The sequence below is a fragment of the Micromesistius poutassou genome (genome assembly GCF_964030765.1).
Source record: "Micromesistius poutassou genome assembly, chromosome: 14".
NCBI lineage: Eukaryota > Metazoa > Chordata > Actinopteri > Gadiformes > Gadidae > Micromesistius > Micromesistius poutassou.
Genome location: NC_140284.1, coordinates 17,123,364 through 17,141,747, shown reverse-complemented (window position 1 = coordinate 17,141,747; position 18,384 = coordinate 17,123,364). Strand labels below are relative to the sequence as shown.

General features: G+C 48.3%; 1 protein-coding gene across 1 annotated transcript in view; it reads left to right on the top strand.

Annotated features, from left to right (window-relative positions):
- The window catches only part of LOC311358564 (low-density lipoprotein receptor-related protein 1B-like), a gene marked incomplete at its 3' end in the record, with an annotated part of 248,406 nt that overhangs the window by 176,474 nt on the left and 53,548 nt on the right, over positions 1–18,384 (top strand). Inside the window, 11 exon segments of the mRNA XM_084478639.1 lie at positions 423–547; positions 960–1,331; positions 4,740–4,929; positions 6,919–7,123; positions 10,745–10,937; positions 12,757–12,882; positions 13,344–13,472; positions 13,801–13,920; positions 15,298–15,411; positions 15,695–15,844; positions 16,255–16,377. Of these exon segments, the coding sequence (XP_084334765.1) occupies positions 423–547; positions 960–1,331; positions 4,740–4,929; positions 6,919–7,123; positions 10,745–10,937; positions 12,757–12,882; positions 13,344–13,472; positions 13,801–13,920; positions 15,298–15,411; positions 15,695–15,844; positions 16,255–16,377 (1,847 nt within the window).

The following is an 18,384-nucleotide window of genomic DNA, read 5'->3' as shown; positions in this document are numbered from 1 at the left end:
TAACCGTGAGCAGAGATAAAGGTTTTAAAGAGCACATAGGGATTAGGCATCTTAACTCCAAGATGCTCACAGCATAGACCGAGCACGGGCGAGGATAGAAACCAAATTAATTTTCATTGAAGTCCAGCACTTTGTACCTCTGTTGTTAGTGGCCTAACGCTGCGTTCACACTGCACACGTCCGTCGACGGATGGGGGCTTTTTGACATATCCATGTGTTTTCCCGGGTTGTATCACAAAGGCGATTTCATTGGACAGTGTACTTTTCGACGCAACTTTTTGACGCAGGCAACGGAGCCGACAGAACGGACGGACGCACAATGCATTTCGAGAGCGCCCCCGTGCAAAGCCAATGAGATCCGTAAACGGACGTATGCAGTGCGAACGCCGACTCATAAGTCCCCTCTGTTTGGTGTCCCTCAGGGCCCACTCCAACGGATCCATCCGGAGAGGCTTCAAAAACGACGCCACGGACGCAGTGACAATGAGGAGCGGCCTGGGTGTCAACCTGAAGGACGTCACCGTCTTCAATCGAGGCCGGGAGAAAGGTTGAGGTTTCAACTCAATGAAATATATATAGAATATTTTATATTGAATCGTGTCCGTCACATACATGAACGCACACACACACACACACACACACACACACACACACCCTTGTCGCTAGCTGCAAGCACCGTGTGGCTTAGCTGTGAGTCGAGGTTCTCGGCCGCGAATGCCTGGTTCTGCCGGAACATTTTGGTTTGAGAAAGGTTTTTCAAAAGGTTTTTCTTGCTTTGACCGTGCACAGAGCCATTGATTCCATCTCGTTCCGAGTTTCATACTTCAAAAACTGTGGAGATGACGACTCAACAGCAACATACAAAGTAACAATCAACTCAGGCGTGCTTTCCATGCTCTTTGCTGGCGATGTTTGAACATCTGGTTTTTTTTTTCTTCCTTTTTCCTCCCCAACCACAGGAACCAACCCGTGTGCCCGGAGCAACGGCGGCTGCCAGCAGCTGTGTTTCCACCTGGGCAGCGGGCGCCGTACGTGCTCCTGCGCCCACGGTCACCTGGCCACCGACGGTTTCGCCTGCGAGCGCTACGAGGGCTACCTGCTCTACTCCGAGAGGACCATCCTCAAGAGCATCCACCTCTCGGACGAGAGCGACCTGAACTCGCCCGTGCAGCCCTTCGAGAAGCCCGCCTTCTTCAAGAACGTCATCGCGCTGGCGTTCGACTACAGCCAGACCACGGCGGGCAGCAACCGCATCTTCTACAGCGACATCCACTTTGGAAACATCCAGATGATAAACGACGACTGGACGGGGAGAGTGATCATAGCAGAGAGTAAGGGAAATGTTTTTTTTTTTTTTTTGGTTTAGTCTAACACTTTGTGTTTGGACATGTGTTTCAGCATAAAACGTAAATTATAATCCCGGGTTTCGGTTGCTTTCATTAATGTCAACACCAGGTCTGTATTTGGGACTGGCTTCTACTCGGGGAGAGATTTCTAATTCCAGTCTCAGGAAGCAGGCAGGCTAATATCTGCGTGTTGTAGAAGAGAATTTTGAAGATTGAATCCGTCTATGCAAGCCTTTTACTGCACTTACGCCGATGATAGGCGGCTGGAAAGACCAGCAGGCCGTCTCTGTCCGCGGCTGACCTGACCGCAGAGCCCACAAAAGATGTCTCTGTTTACGACTCAATAAGTAAATCTTGATTGTGATTTGACATTACAACGGTTGTGTGTTTGTATGGCATGTTTGGAAAAGTGGACTCAGTAATGAGGGTGTTATTTTTGTTCTATAATGGACAAGGATTCGGTTTCTGAAGCGACAGGTGACAGCACTATATGGGGCCCTTTAATATAATGGCAACAATATTCGGGTTCAAAAGCTCTTTAAACCTTTTAGTAAGTCTGATTGAGTACATTCGCATTTGAAGTATTAAGTGCATAAACCTTCAATTACATGTATTTATGTGAGTATGTTGCATCGCTGGTTTCCCACATCAACAGTTTGAAAAGCGCGTGTATTATTATGTCAGAGAAGCCAATTAAGCTGTCAGATAGAATGGTAAGAGCTAGTCGTAGCTATTGATTAACTGGATTCCTTTGGTGTAACTGTCACACATTTTAAGCCCGAAACAGCTATAAAGTGTCCATGGCAAATTTCCCATTTTGACACTATCCAACCTCTACCATCTAAACTGCTTAAAACTGTAATAGGCCAGAGAATACGCTGCCTCCTGATTGGCACAGATGGCAGTGCTGGATCTTAATCTCCCTTAGGCCTAGCCTTGATGGGCATGAGTGAAGCCAGATACACAGCAGAAAGCCCTTGTGCCGCCCTAAATCCAAGCTTACTCCTGGCACAAGGGTATCGACTCACCTATTCCCCTGGTCTTCAACCTGGTCTTCCCCCCGTCTGTAGAAATGAATCGAATGCACGGTAAGACTTTGTCCTAGTATGAAATCTGTCCGAGAACTATAATTATTGGAGGAATAAACAGCCATAATAATACATCTAAGGGAATTCCTAAGCACTGATTACATCCCGTAATACTTGCGGATGCCTGCTTTCCAAGCACAAAAAAACAGCGAACAGCATAGGAAAGCTTAGTCAGTGGCGTTCATTTTGGAATGAAATGGTATTTCCATTATACCTCCTGTAATGCTCCACTAAATATTCTGTTTCCTACTCCAATAGTGAAGACCCAGTCCCCATTATGCTGATTTGTATTGCAGCGCAGCTACATGGTAAACAGACTGAGGTTCTGAAGAACCCCGCATCCTTTTAGTGTATCCGCTTCCTACAAAGTTTCTGCCTGCGCCCTGTCATTGAAGAAGGGTGAAGATGTTAATCATCCATATTTCCCTAATTAAACTCTGCGTCCCCTGTTAATTACTCCCCGGTCTAGACAACGATTTGTGGCTTACTTCAAGCTGTCGCACACATTTTACGGCAAACTTTTAATTAGCAATCAGCTGATTCAGGTAGAGCCTGAAGTATTGTAGTCCATGCTTTATGGCTCTTCCAGAGGACCAGATTCAGCCCATATCTCTTTGATTGACCACATGCTCACCATGACGACCAATTAGGGACTCCATTCATGGCAGACTGGGCGTACGTCATTAGAGGCTCCTGGAGATCTTGGGTAGAGTTAGCTTGATGAAGTAGCAGCTGAGGAGCCCCCCAAATGGCAGACAGATGTTCTGTCGAGGGTAGGACAGCTTTTCCCTTTCCACAGGCCATTTCAGAATTGCCATGTTTTTGCCACAGCAAAATGTTGAATCCAAGACCACAATGAAGAGTATACGGAGAGTATAGCATTTTTATTTTCTGTCGAAGCAGGATTTTATTATATAAAAAAAATAGCTGTTACATAATGTGTTATTCTGTATATATGTATCTATAAAAAAAAAGGAAAATAAATCAAGTTAGACCCAGGGCTAGCTCAGCATTCAGACAGCGAAGGTCATTATTGATGGATCATTTATTGATCTGCTGCCAAAAACTATTCTCAAGTAAATAATTGACCATTAGGAAACACATGCAGTGCCTCTCCCTCGCTCTCTCGCTCTCTCTCTCTTTCTCCTTCTGTCTCTATCTCTGTCTTTCTATCTCTCCCTCCCCCTCTCTCTCGTGGTCTCTCCTCGTTTGTTTTCCAGCCTGTCAATACGTTGTTTACTCAACCCTGTAGGGCTGTAAAAGTTCAACAGTGCAACGTTGTATGAAGATAGCATCAAATACACATTGAGTAATATCGTCAGAACAAACAGCTGTCTCTGTGGGTTTTTGTCTATTTGTTAAGACAAGGGAAAGGAAATAACAGATTTTGTCATGGATTTTGCATTGGGATACACTTTACCCTTTTTTTCATTACATTCAAAACACCAAATTGGTAAATCTGTACTCTTGATACTATTTCATTACAGAGAGAGATTATAGTATAGAGAGCTATAAGAGATGCTATATTTTCCGACAATCAATAATGCCAGGAAAACCAGTTCAGTCTGAATCATCCCCGGTTGTGATGTCACTACATCTGATTGCAACATACCCATGTTTATTCCTTAAAAAATCCTGCAAATTCCTGAACTCTCTTCTGCTCGTGCCCTAGAAAGTGTGAGCTAACTGTTAATTACTTATTTTCTAAAATATCCCTGACAGCTAAGAGATGTTTTCATCTGAGCCAACGCTATACCTCGCCTCTCAGTACATGAACTGTAGTATTTGACAGACCAGGGCGGAGAGCGGTGATGGGTTGTAGCTTGTGGAGGAGGAATACTTAATTTTACGTGTTGTTTACTCATGTTGCTTTCATACGTCATTCTTTTCCCAATCCTAAATTGTCATTAGTTAAATCTGCATTAGTTAAGCTCTGACCACTAGAGGTTAGAGCACACTTCAAAGTAATATTGTAAACAAACTCCTGATAAACCACTACCTCCAAAAAATAACCTAATTAAGCATCCGTGCGTAGCAACTTCAATTAAAAACAGACCTGTCTACCTAATTGCCCTGCAAACAAAGAGGTCACGGTTGACCAAAGAGGTGACGGTTTTAAATCGATTGGTTTTCCAATTTCTAGGAGGCAAGGTTCAACACTAGAGAGAGTAAAGGAAATTACAACTATGTATGAAATAAAACAATGTAAAGCGCTGTGCGATTGTCACGCACAATAGCTTCAGGATGACTCCTCAGTGGCGGCTCACTGTTTCATCCGTCTGTTTGTTTGTCTTGTTTGTTGTAGATGTGGGCTCTGTGGAGGGCCTGGCGTACCACCGGGCCTGGGACACATTGTACTGGACCTCCTCCACCTCCTCCACCATCAGCAGGAAGACGGTAGACCCCAAACGCGCAGGCGCCTTCACTCGACAGGCGGTGGTCACCCTGTCCGAGGAAGACCACCCGCACGTCCTCGCCCTGGACGAGTGTCAAAAGTCAGTGATTTTGTGTTTTTTTCTCTTATTATCAGTTTTTTTTAGTCTGCTTGATGTCTTTCCTGTTTGTACTCCACTATCAGTTGAATCACGACGATGCATTTGTGTTGTTTAGTGAGTCAGAGAGATGATGGCGTGATGCTGGCTTTTTTGTTCCAACGGCAGATTACTGTCAATGTATGAGTTGTCACAAACAGAATTGTCATTTTAGGTCTTAGCCTTTTGTCACAGAACCAAATGGGATTTAAATTGATGCAAACATGACATGTTACTTAGATACTAAATTCAGCATAACTGAAGCACCCATTAAAGCACACCCCGCTCCCTGAGAAACCACAACTTCCGTAGCCGTGGTGACTGAGCTCTTCCATGACATTTGTTGCAAGGAGATTGCACATCTTAGACATTATTGCAAAGATATGATCTATCACAACACTTTTATTGAAGTGGGCACTACAGCACTGCTCTTGCTGCATTGAACTACACAATGCTTCATCAACATTCATGTATTGAGATGATATTACAACCTACACCCTGGACAGAGCACATATCCATGTATCCCTCTCCGCTGGCCCAGCTAAATTAATTTCTTGACCTCAGACTGTATCCTTGGTTGGCAATTTGGCACCATATCCATCCTCTCCAGAAATACTGACTGATAATTAGAATTTAAAGTGAAGTGATTAATTAGCAGCCACTGGCCGGCGGTTCCTGACTGAGTTCCTTATTAACCCTGGAGAGTAGTTTTCCCCAACTTCATAATGATGTGGAGTCCGAATCAGTGGAGAAAATGGGCACCTCACCTCGATCAACTCGGCTGAAGGCCTCCATGTATCATTTAGCCATTAAACATTTTTATATTCGTCCCCTTTGCTTTTGTCTGTGATTATCTTGCACCTTTGCCTCGCACACTGTACCTTTGCCCAGTAACTTAAGGAGAATGACATTGTGTTACTTAGCAGATGATTTTATCCAAAGTGACTTCCACCGACCACATTTGTCATTCCTACTCAAATACCACACAGCCTTTAGGACTCGATTTATTCCTTCCCATTTATTCCTTATTCAGGGGTAGAGGCGATGGGAGCTATTTACAAGCGGAATAGGTCAGGTGTCCAAACCCACCTGTAATAGCAGAGCATGTATGCGAACCCTCTCTCCCCCCCCCCCCTTCTGTTTTTATCTGGCAAAATCCCCCTGCGCTTGTAGCTCTCACCCCGTTTGATTATCCTCTTCCTCCACGGTCTTCCTATTACCACCTACTTTGGCTAACTGCCTTGGGGACCCGGCCACTCTTCTACCTTTATGAAACTGAAAGGGGCAGGCCAGAGCGTTCCCCAGCCTACTGTGGAAGGAGCTCATAAAGGCTCGGCGCAGGGCTGATGACAGGTCACGGCGAGCCGCGTCGGCGGACGCCTCAAGTCTGGTGTCTGAATGCCGCCCCCGCCGACACCCTCCGACACTTTAGAGCGGCGGTGAATAGATTCTCCCCCTCATCCGCCGCAACTGTTTGTTTCCCCTCTGAGGAACCCGACAGGCTCCCCGCCCGCAGCTCTTTTTAAAAGCTGTCATGCCCACTCCGAGATTCAATTTCATTGAACACATATTTGTTTTTTGCGCTCTTTGCTGAGGTGGTCTGAAATCATTCGGGACACAAAAAAGACGCTCGCTGTTCTCGGCGAGCGGCGGGATTTGATGACTTGTGCATGTCACCGCAATGCAAGGTGCAACAAAATGAGTCGTGTGGATATGTAAAGTCCTCTCAGCAAATCTCAGCATTTATCACGATTGTGCGAGGCCATGCAAACATTCCGCCTATACTACCGTGTTTTAAACTCTTCAACAGCTTCCCTCAAATTTGCATAAAAATTTGATATGACCACACACAACTATCGACTACCAACCCCTCTAATGAGAACAGGCCTATCTGTGACCTCTGACCTCTAACCGCTTACCTTTTGGTCTTTTCTTGTTTCCGGAACGCTGCAGCCTGATGTTTTGGACCAACTGGAACGAGCAGAGGCCCAGCATCATGAGGTCGACGCTGGCCGGCAACAACTTGAGGGTCATCGCCAGCACTGACATCCTGACCCCCAACGGACTCACCATCGACCACAAGGCAGAGAAGCTGTACTTCTCGGACGGAAGCCTGGGCCGCATCGAGAGATGTGACTACGACGGTTCCAACCGACATGTGAGTCAGATGGACTACTTTCTGTGTTTCTATGTACCATTTGTTTTTTTAGGAAAGCTGATTTTGACGATAAAATGCTTTCGAATGTTCTCTATCCAAACAGACACAACGTGCTTTACCGAAGGAGCTCCTATTTTACGTGCAAATGAGATTTCAATGGCTCTTATTATCATTATAAGTTTAATGCTAGCGCGACATGGACATGGACATGTGTTTTGAGGAGTTGCTTTGTACCAATGGGAAGGATTTTTTACCTTCAATTCCTAGCTTGGTCTGGCTGGTAGAGAAAGAATTCGCATAAAATTTGAAGTACGTCTTCGGCAGCACACTAGCGGATGTCCTACCATCCAGGCATGAATGCGTGAGATTTGAAAGCCAAAGTCTCTCTCAAATGATGGAAATGTTTCAGAAACATCTGAGACACAAGGACACACATTCAGCGAGAGAACGTCACAAAGATCCACCCTTGCCCCCACCACCTCCTTCCTTCGGATGAGATGAACCAATTTCCTTTCTGCCACATCATTGCTCATCCCCTATTGAGCTCCACAGGGACTTTATACTCCACACAACGGATCGGCCATGAAATACCTCTCAGCACTCGCTCTGCTCAAATTCTGCCGGCGTGCCAATGGTTTACTTAATTATAGAAGTAATTTCCCTGATAAAATAAAAGTCCCAAAAAGCTCAGCGGGTCAGTGTGGGCGGGCGGTGGGGGTGGTGGCACAGACTCATTTTTATCCCTGAGAGGTCGGATACATAATGTATTTTATCGGGGGGGGGGGAACGGGGTATGTTCCCCTCTGTAAGACGGCGGTAGTGTTATCCATTACATAGCATGCGCAGGGATCACCACCCCCCCTCTCTCGCCTTATCCCCCTCCCACCCCCCTCCGCTCTTCCTTGGGCTGCGGGTTTCCAACTTGCACTTGACGTGACCTCGGCGAGGGGGGGGCCAGCGCCGTGGCCCCCCCGTCCAATTTAGCTACCCGTACATTTGCCCAAGTGGGGTCGCGAGAGGCGCTCGGAGAGTCGCCGCGCGCGCCCTCGGCTCGGCCTGGCTCCTTTAATGAATGCTTTATCATTGACCCGCTTCACGCACACACACGCACACACGGGCACGCACACACACACACACACACACACACACACACACACTTCCCCCGTTCCGTAGGTGCACAGTGGTGTCCGTCACCGGGGCCAATTAAAAACAGGGAAATGAAGCAGAGCTTCGGCGCTGAGAGAGCTGCAGGGAAGAGCTGGTGGGGGTGTTGGGGGGGGGGGGGGGGGGGATGGGTGGGGGGGGTGGGGGTGTTGGGGTTAGGGGGTGGGGGTGTTGGGGTTAGGGGGTGGTGGGATTAGGGTGGGAGGTGATGCTGATGCTGATGGTAGCGAGTCCTGGTGGGTTGGGGGTGGGGGGGGGGGGTCGTAGGGGAGGGGGGGGGGGCAGGGTACCGCTCTCAGCGGAGCAGTGGGGTCTGTTCCGGTGATGCTTGCCTAAAAAGAGGGTCTTGTGGAGTGGGGCTCGGGGGGGTCGGCTAACATATTCAAGCGGTGGAGAGACGACCTTTCCGAGGCAACGAGAGACAGGGAATATTAATTAGGCTCTTTGTCGGCTGGCGTCGTCGGATGTCTGATTGGACATGCTCAGGGAACGGTAATGGATGGCACGCATGTCAAATGAAAGAAGCGTTTATTTAGTTCGGGGTGTTAACGGGCAGATAACAGGTTTCGCCGTGTGTCGCCATGGGAATCGCAGTCTGATATGTCATTTAACTATTCTGAGGACACCGAAATGGAATGCCTTGGTATTTTTTGCACATCTAATGGGAAATATGGTTGTCTATGTGTATATGTAATCTGAGAGGCGCTGGATCTGACAACAAAACTTTGCCTCATTCCACTTACTTTCTTCTCAACCTAACCTTTAAACCGGTCGAAATAAAGGTGTGCAATATTTTGGATAGTTTCCAAACCATGTATGTGCCTCATATATTTAACAGTCACCATTAAAGGTCACCATTGTGTTAGGGATCTGAAGTTCAAAGAGATTCACTAAATACATTGCAGCCAGCCAGATAGTTAGTGCAAGAGTAATTCGCGGCGGGCCTGGGCATACAACCGTCTCCTAAATCTAATTTCCTATCAATACCCTCCGCCTTTACCCATCTGGTGTTTTATCTCTTGCTCTCTTCTATAACTTCTCTCCCTCTCTCTCCCTCTCTCTCCCTCTCTGGCTCTGGCTCCGACTCCCACTCTCTCCCCCCCCCCCCCCCCCCCCCCCCCCTCTCCCCACCACTGAAAGGCCGGTCGTGGCTTCCTCACGCAGTGCTCCTTTTAATCAACACCTGTCCTATTAATCCCATCATGGCGCAGTGCTAATATGATTCTGCTTACAAGCGTGTCCTACTAATGGCTGAGAGTTACAGCGGCGGATGAGAGACCGCACTTGCTCCCCACCCAGCCTGTTCCTTCCTTCCTATGGTGACTGTGGGCGGGCGGGGGGTCCCTAAAGAAGCCATCTGATGGATTCCTGCCTCCCTGCCAATGACACTGTCATTTACTCCCCCAACATCTGGGTTAAGCAGTCGCGGGGGTGGGGTTGGGTGATTAATGACTCGAGACGCCATTACGCCTGCCCGTTTATTACTGCGGGCGCCTCTCCACAAAATCTGCCGGAACCCCACGTTCCCCCTAACCTTTAGCCACACTCTCCTCCTCATCGTCATGGCGTCCCCTGTTACGGGACCCCCCCCCCACCCCACAACTACCACACTTCTTCTCTCCGAATCAGACCTGACCTGGTCATCAACCTAATATGTTAAATGGACTGCGTTTATGAGGCGCTTTACAATGTTGCCCAAACTGTCGCCCATTCATGAACACACTCCGACGGCGGTGTCAGCCACGTAAGGCGACAGCCCGCTTGTCGGTAGCAGTTAGGGTTAGGTGCCTTGCTCAGTGACACCTCGACACCTTGAGGTTACCAGCCAACGCGCTCTACCTCCTGAGCTACTGCCGTCCTATTATGACACGGCTGTTTGAAACCCAGGACCAAATACTACCAGCTTTCGATTCCAGCCTAGTCTCACTAATCAAATCTATAGTTTGATGGCAGAGCAGCGCAAATATTGGTGAACGGGGCGTTTCGCTCTCTCTCGCCTCATATTTGTTTCAACCAATCATGTTGCTGGAGGCGGAAAGCTGCAAGCATGTTATTGGCTTACAAACTCGGGCCAGCAATTACAAACTTTGCCAGCACTATTGAACTGTAGAAAAAGGTCTGTAAATGTTTGAAACCAACAACTGGCCACTAGAGATACACACAATTCCCTTCTGAAAGCCTCCTATTCTAGCGCAAATGAGTTTCTCTTCACTAGAATATCTCCATAATGACCCAGGAGCAAGGCATAATCACAGCCCCTTTAAGTTTTTTGGTTTCCTGCCCAGGCTCTGCGCTGTCACTCCCCAGAAGTTCTGCTATAATGTAGTAGGACCGCTGGATCCCAGTTTAATTCCAGCCTGTAACAGGTTCTGCTAAACACACACGCACATACCAAACACAGCAGAACCAAGAGAAAGAGGGGAACCTCTGGGATTCACCTGTGCTCCACGGCTCCAGGTCATCGTCAAGTCAGGGCCCGGGACCTTCTTCGGCCTGGCCATCTACGGAGACTTCATCTTTTGGTCGGACTGGGCCCGGCGAGCGGTGCTGCGCTCCAACAAATTCACCGGAGGGGACACCAAGGTGCTGCGGGCGGACATACCACACCAACCCATGGGCATCATCGCTGTGGCCAGCGACACCAACAACTGTGAGTACGGGTCTCCGTGGTATGGTGCTCTGACCACTACTGTGAGCAGTGGTCTCTGGTGTGGTGCTCTAACCACTACTGTGAGCAGTGGTCTCTCTGGTGTGGTGCTCTAACCACTACTGTGAGCAGTGGTCTCTGGTGTGGCGCTCTGACCACTACTGTGAGCAGTGGTCTCTCTGGTGTGGTGCTCTAACCACTACTGTGAGCAGTGGTCTCTCTGGTGTGGTGCTCTAACCACTACTGTGAGCAGTGGTCTCTGGTGTGGTGCTCTAACCACTACTGTGAGCAGTGGTCTCTGGTGTGGTGCTCTAACCACTACTGTGAGCAGTGGTCTCTGGTGTGGCGCTCTGACCACTACTGTGAGCAGTGGTCTCTCTGGTGTGGTGCTCTAACCACTACTGTGAGCAGTGGTCTCTGGTGTGGTGCTCTGACCACTACTGTGAGCAGTGGTCTCTGGTGTGGTGCTCTAACCACTACTGTGAGCAGTGGTCTCTGGTGTGGCGCTCTGAGCTTCACTCCCACCCCTCTGATGGAGAGCTATGGTGGCTGTGAAAGTGAATGTGCTGTGGAATGTCTGAGTGAAGTGTGTGGCCCAGGCATGGAGGCAGTATACACCCCCCTGTTCCTGTCCGTATGTATTTAAACATCAATGTTCTGCTGCTACAAGAAGTCTGATGTACTGTGTTTTACTGTACTTGACTGGTGGTGGCTTTGCTTTTCTTTGTATTTCTTTCATGCACGTTTTGTCCGACCTTGCCTTAACTTTCTTTAGTAAAACCCTTGCCTTTACTTTCTAAAGTAAAGGCAAAAAGTAAGAAGTAAGAATAAAGTAAGAACGATAATATAGACCATGTGAGCCTAAAAACTGGAATGCTGATGTAGTAATCATGTGAAATATGATTACCCTGTTAAGCATTTTGCTAAATATTTTATTTGCGATGCAATTAATAAAACAGCATCCCCCTAATGAAGGTATATTCTCTAAAGTGTAGTAGAGCATTTTAGCTGCAACTAGGGCAGTGGCATGGGCTGTAGGTGGTTCCCAGTGGTTCTTCTCCAGTGCCAAAAGATTCTGGCTCATTTTTTATCTAGTTAGCACAAAGAATAATACACATGACTCACCTCACCTTGCATTTTTTAAAAGCAAGTCGACTTTCTATATCAGGGACCAAGTATGGGCGCCTTTATGTTCTACTGCCCCACCTGCATGCCCTCATCATGTTTACTTGGACCAAGAGGGACCAAGAGGTGGTTTCCCCCCCCCCACCTCCCCATCCCCTCCTTTGTCTCATAAATTTAACAGACAAAGCACAGGGTCCCCAACCACACAGGCTTTTATCAGGGCTTATTTGTCTCCTCGGCCAACACCGGCTCCTTCGTGCTGTATCTTTTATCCCTTAAACTCCACATTTTTGTGTTTATTTTAACTCTGCATACCGGTCTCCAGTTGGCATTTCCCCCCCCCCACCCCCATGTCCTTCCTCTTTGTCTGTGCCTCACAATGGAAGAGCTGCTATTGTTAACATCCTCCAAAGTCAATAGGCCGCATCACACTTCATTGCCTCCCTCCACCTGGTGTGGCGAGCGAGCGAGCCAGGGAAACGGCGTTGTTTGCGGATCCACAAATAGAGCTCTCGAGGCTAAGTCCGGGTGCATCCTTGTGAAGCAGTAATTGTTTTGGCGCACTCTCCACGGGCTTAGCACCTGATTTCCAACTCTCCCCTACCTATTTATTCACCGCGGGTTGTGTTCTTTGTCCCCCGACATCACATGGTGTCTGTTTGTGTGTGTGTGTGTGTGTGTGTGTGTGGTCCTGCAGGCGAGCTGTCGCCATGCCAACACCAGAACGGAGGCTGCGGTGACCTCTGTCTGCTGACCCCGGATGGCCGGGTTAATTGTACATGCCGGGGCGAGCGCGTGTTACTGGACGACAACAGATGCGTGTGTAAGTCGCAGGAGCCGGAACATTGAATTACACACGTCCCACATTGTCTGTTTGAGGTTGACCCCTCACAACATGAACTGCAGAAGATATTAATATTGATTATGGAGAGTATTTGCTCTCTATTCAAAAAATGCATCCGGTTTCTAAAAATGGAAAAATGGCTTCTTCTTGTTAATGCAATGCCTTACAAAGAGACTTCATGATGACCTCACGATATCCTGCAATCTGGCGAGTGAGAATTAGAAACTGCACTCTTAAGCTGGTGGAAAGGAAATAGTCAGGAAGGCACAAGGAAAGTAGCCGTGCTCCTGTGTAAACTGCATCATTGCAAATCAATTTACATCCCCATATTCACACATTTCAGGAAAGGCTTAGAACTATTTGATCCGGCTCGATAAAAAATGTTTTAATTGACACAAGGGTCTAACCCCTGCCTTCCCTTTCACCTTCACCTTTTGCAGCAGAGAATTCCTCCTGCAACATACACACAGAGTTTGAGTGCGGGAACGGCCAGTGCATTAACTACCAGCAAACCTGCGACGGCGTGGCCCACTGCAAAGACAAGTCGGATGAAAAGATGCAATACTGTGGTGAGTAAAAACACCTGGTGTGCAAGCGTGTCCGACTTACAACCATCTGCATGTCAGACTGGAATCCCACATGAACAAAGCACTGAAGGCCGATAGAACCGAAGGTTGAATGGGAAAAAAAGTGGTGAAAAATGCATATATTTTGACAATAAATACCTTTCCATTGATAGTAGAATAACGCTGCTTCTTTAATAACAATATCAATAAACCATGTTGTTATAGCACCTTTTATAACGATGTTTACAGAGTGCACTCACAATAAGAGCAAATCACTTTATACTACTCTGACTGAAACATTATTTTCATTGCCCCCACCTGTCCTCACCAGACAACCGGAGCTGCAGGAGGGGCTTCAGACCCTGCTACAACCAGCGCTGCGTGGCCAACAGCCGCTTCTGTGACGGGACGGACGACTGCGGCGATAACTCGGACGAGGCCTTCTGTATCAGTGGGTGACCTCCTCCTCCTCCTCCTCCTCCTCCTCCTTGTCCTCCTCCTCCTCCTTGTCCTCCTCCTCCTTGTCCTCCTCCTCCTCCTCCTCCTCCTTGTCCTCCTCCTCCTCTCCTCCACCTCCTCCTCCTTGTCCTCCTCCTCCTCCTCTCCTCCTCCTCCTCCTCCTCCTCTCCTCCTCCTCCTCCTCCTCCTCCTCCTCCTCCTCCTCCTCTTCCTCCCAGCGTGAACGGTTCTGTCCCCACCAGGCCGTCCCAGCCAAGGTCACAGCTCCATGCTAGGCTACTTGCTGTGCTAAGCCACTCACTGATATTCAAGGCACGGGGGGTGGGGGGTGTCTGTGGGCGCTCATACCGAGATGAGGCCCACCGCTCCTGAGAGCAGATATGTGTTCGGGAACATCTGCAACCCTTTAATTTGTTCAAGGAGAGAACACCTGAACAAAATTCTCCCCAACTTCCATTTTTTATCGTTTTTTTCAACGTGAGAGCCAAATATTATTGAACCGTAATATCAACCGCCACGCAAGTTAGCAGAACTATTTAAATAATTCAAAACTGATGCCTACAGTGACCTTAGGAGTGGACGGGAGACTTGAAAGCCGGCATCGACCCATCTGAGATACACATGGCCCATCAATCCAGTATTGTCATGTCAAGTCTTTCCAACAAGCCCCCTTTTCTTTTGCCACGACGTCGATGATGTAGTTGGCCGTTAAATGGAAAAGATGAAGACATTTATTGTGTACCATGGCTCATTTTTTATCTCATTAAAAGCACCAGCTGGCAGAGGTGTTTCTCATCATTAATGGGAAAAAACTTTTCCAAGGAAGCCCTTCTGGGAACAACTGGTCGAGGTTCTGCCGGCGTGCGTGCGTCTATTAACGAGGAATAAACGATGACCTCATTGTAATCACCACGGAGATGACAATGGAAAACGTCTCAGAGGAGCGAGTTCAAATAGTGGATTTAATCACAGAGTCAAGCGACACTAACGGCTAAATCGGGCCATCTCTCATAACTACGCGGCCCGCCCAAAGCCTCAACATTGTAAAAAAAAAACTGCATAAAGGATTGCCCTCATGGATTTCAGAGATGGCCAGGTACAAGTCCTCATGAAATGACATGTGTATCATACCTATTATACACTCCTAACACAAACCACGGTACGACATCACGATCCCGCACGCATTATTTTTCATGTGGGCTTTACAGATTTAAACCTATAAGAAAAAAAGGATAAATAATCCATTTCCCACCCAGACGGCGAGCTGCTGAACATCAGAGAGGGAGCTTTACCTGCATCCGTCTCTGCATGATCTGCTCTATCCGCTAAGCAGCCGACCCCGTTTTGAAATGTTAATTCTGCCTCCCAGATGTCACGTGCAGCGCATCGGAGTGGGCCTGCCACGACGGGAGCTGCGTCTCCGGCTCAGCCTGGTGTAACCAGGTCATCGACTGTGCTGACGCCTCCGACGAAAAGAGCTGCAGTAAGTCCTTTTTTTCGTGTCTATGTACACCGTGCTTTGCATAGCAATAAAGTCCCATCCCCTCCCCCCCCCCCACCACATCCCCCTCCACTGCTTAAAACAGAAGGCAGCGCACAGTCTCATCCGCTGACAGATCAATTGGATCCACTGACTTAAACCCATGTCTGCCACTCCTTCAACAAAAAAAACCCACCACAAAGCCTGCCATCCTCCACACTGTCAGGCAGTGATCCGCTCCTGTGTGTGTGTGTGTGTTTTGGATTTTTTTTCCCTTGGTATTCAGACCACACAGACTGCTCCCACTTCTACAAGCTGGGCGTGAAAGAGCGGGGCTTCATCAGCTGCAACTCCACCTCGCTGTGCATCCACCCGTCGTGGATCTGCGACGGCGCCAACGACTGTGGCGACTACGCCGACGAGTCCAACTGTCTGGGTGAGGGTCTTCCGCTTGCACTTCTCATCTGCCGACCCCCATCCCCTCCCTGACCCCTGTTTGACCCCCCCCCCCCCGGCACAGGGGAGGGGAGGGGAGTGGAGGAGAGGGCAGTGTGTCATCGCCGTACCGTTGAGGAAAATTGCATCAAAAGTAATCCAATTGAATCGTTATGAAACTGATCACATTTCGTAAGGCTATGAACCCATTGGATTTGTTCTATTTAATCTGCTAATGTTATTAAGAAGAACCTGAAAGCTAGAAATCAGAGCGAGAGACAGAGGTAGCGAGAGCAAAGGGGTGCGTACTGGGATCATGACCATCAATCATGTTAATTCTCTTAACAACGAGGCCCTGGCTTCCCCCGGCTCCTCCGGTGTCTCTGTCCCCCCCGGCGTGCCCCCCAGCAGTGGCCCACGCGCAGCAGTGTGAGGAGGGTCACTTTGCGTGTCCCAGCGGGAACTGCATCTCCAGCGTGTGGCTGTGCGACGGCCAGAAGGACTGCGAGGATGGGGCCGACGAGTTCCAGTGCGGTAAGACGACACACACACACACAGACGCACACACGCACGCACACAAGCACACAGACACAGAAAAACACACACACACACACACGCGCCCACGCGCGCACACGCACACACACGCACACATACACACACACGCACACGCAAGCATGCGCAAGCACACACGCACGCATGCACACAGATGGTTCATGGTGGATTCACCCGGAAGCGCATTAGTGCAAACGCATAAGGTTTATTAAAACACGGAATGGGGTTCAATGGCGATCAAGAGGAACACGAATGAACGCCATCAAAAGGAGTATAAACAACTTAGGCAAAGTTTCAGATCTCTGCCGCTCTAAAACACGGTTAAGAAACCTGTGACAGGGAGGCCACTCTCGTTAGGCTGGGCTAAGAGAGACACACACGGCACCGCCTGGTTTGAAAGGCAAATATTTCAGCAGATTATGCGATTTTATCCCATTTGTGGTATGAAGCAGTGGTAATCTTAATGATGCAACCCTCAATCGAATTTCCAGCAAAATCTATTTACCGTGACAGAAAAAGGGTCTGAAATGGCAAAGTAAAACAGATTGAAATGGGTGGGGATTCACCATGCGTTGAGTTTGAATTTGTTTAACTGCATTTTATTTGACGTGTTTACTACAACAGCATTTGCCTTCGGGCCATTGATGCTGCGCAACCTTGCTTTGTTGTGACTGGACGTTCCGCATAAGCCTGATCCATTCGATACATGTCCAAGGGAAGGCAAAATTAACTAAGTACTGAGCTTGAACTGAGGACGACGTCACTGCTGAATATGAATGTTATCACAGCAATAACAGTGTGAATCTTAACTGCACATATTCAAAGTGTGTTTGGGTGTGGGGCAAATATTAATTTATTATTTATTTATAATTGATTCTTCTGCAGTCTACCCTTGTGTCGTTTTCCTTACTCTTTGCGATGTGTATTCTTGTATTTAATTAACTTCATCATTCCGGTACACTGCGTGAGTGCATGGGCTTAGATAGTTAATCCCCTTAGGTGAACTTGCCATTAAAGTAAATCCTAATGGGTAAATTATAAACATTCAAATGCTGCTGTATATTTAAATGAACATGATGTATACATGAGCCTCCTCTCGTGCTTTCACGCAGTCTTTGACCATTCCTAATGGAAGTTTTTCTTTCCGATTTGGTACGTCCCTCTATTGCCTATGGATGAGATAGATAAACACAGGTGAGGTGTATTACCTGTTCCACGCAGTCGACTGTAAAGTACAGTAGACAGCCCCTTATCTCCGGGAATAAAGCAATTTATCTCAGATCAAACATCGCCACTACCACAGTCGGGCTTTCTGGGGCAGAGTAAACCTTTGCTGTTATTTCCAGAGTTATCGACTCACCTCTCCTCCCGTATTTCAGCGGCCCGGATCTCAGGGAAGGCTGGCGGTTTACTGTTGATTATCCCCCGCCTGTCTGGGGAACAGCCCCACATCACAGCGGGATGATAAAAAAATAAAAACAACAGGGTAACGTAATGAGCCATCACCACTTGCGGGGGGAGCGTGCGGGGGTCTGCGGGGGGGGGTGTTTGGGTGGGAGGGTGGCAGAGGCACGTGCGGTGAGTTCAGAGGACCACCAGAGGACCACCAGAGGCCGGGCCGGGAGAGCCCTCTTTGCCCACGCTTCCGATGCTGCCTAATGAATGCATAACTTAGCATGACAACGTAAAAGGCCCCTCCAATTAAGACGGCGCATCGGTAATCGAGCCATGGGCGGCGCTCGCAATCGAATCCTGCAATCGGTTCATTATCTGAGTCACCGCTGTGTCACCGCTGCTGCCATTAACGCGAGAGGGGAGGATAACAAAAACAACAGAGGGGGCTTTAGATGTTTGCTTGTGTCTGTGTGTGACACACACACATGCACGCACGCACGCACGCACACGCACGCATGCACGCACACACACACACACACACATGCACATGCACATGCATGTACGCAGGCTGTCAAGTAATTATTTTTAACAATG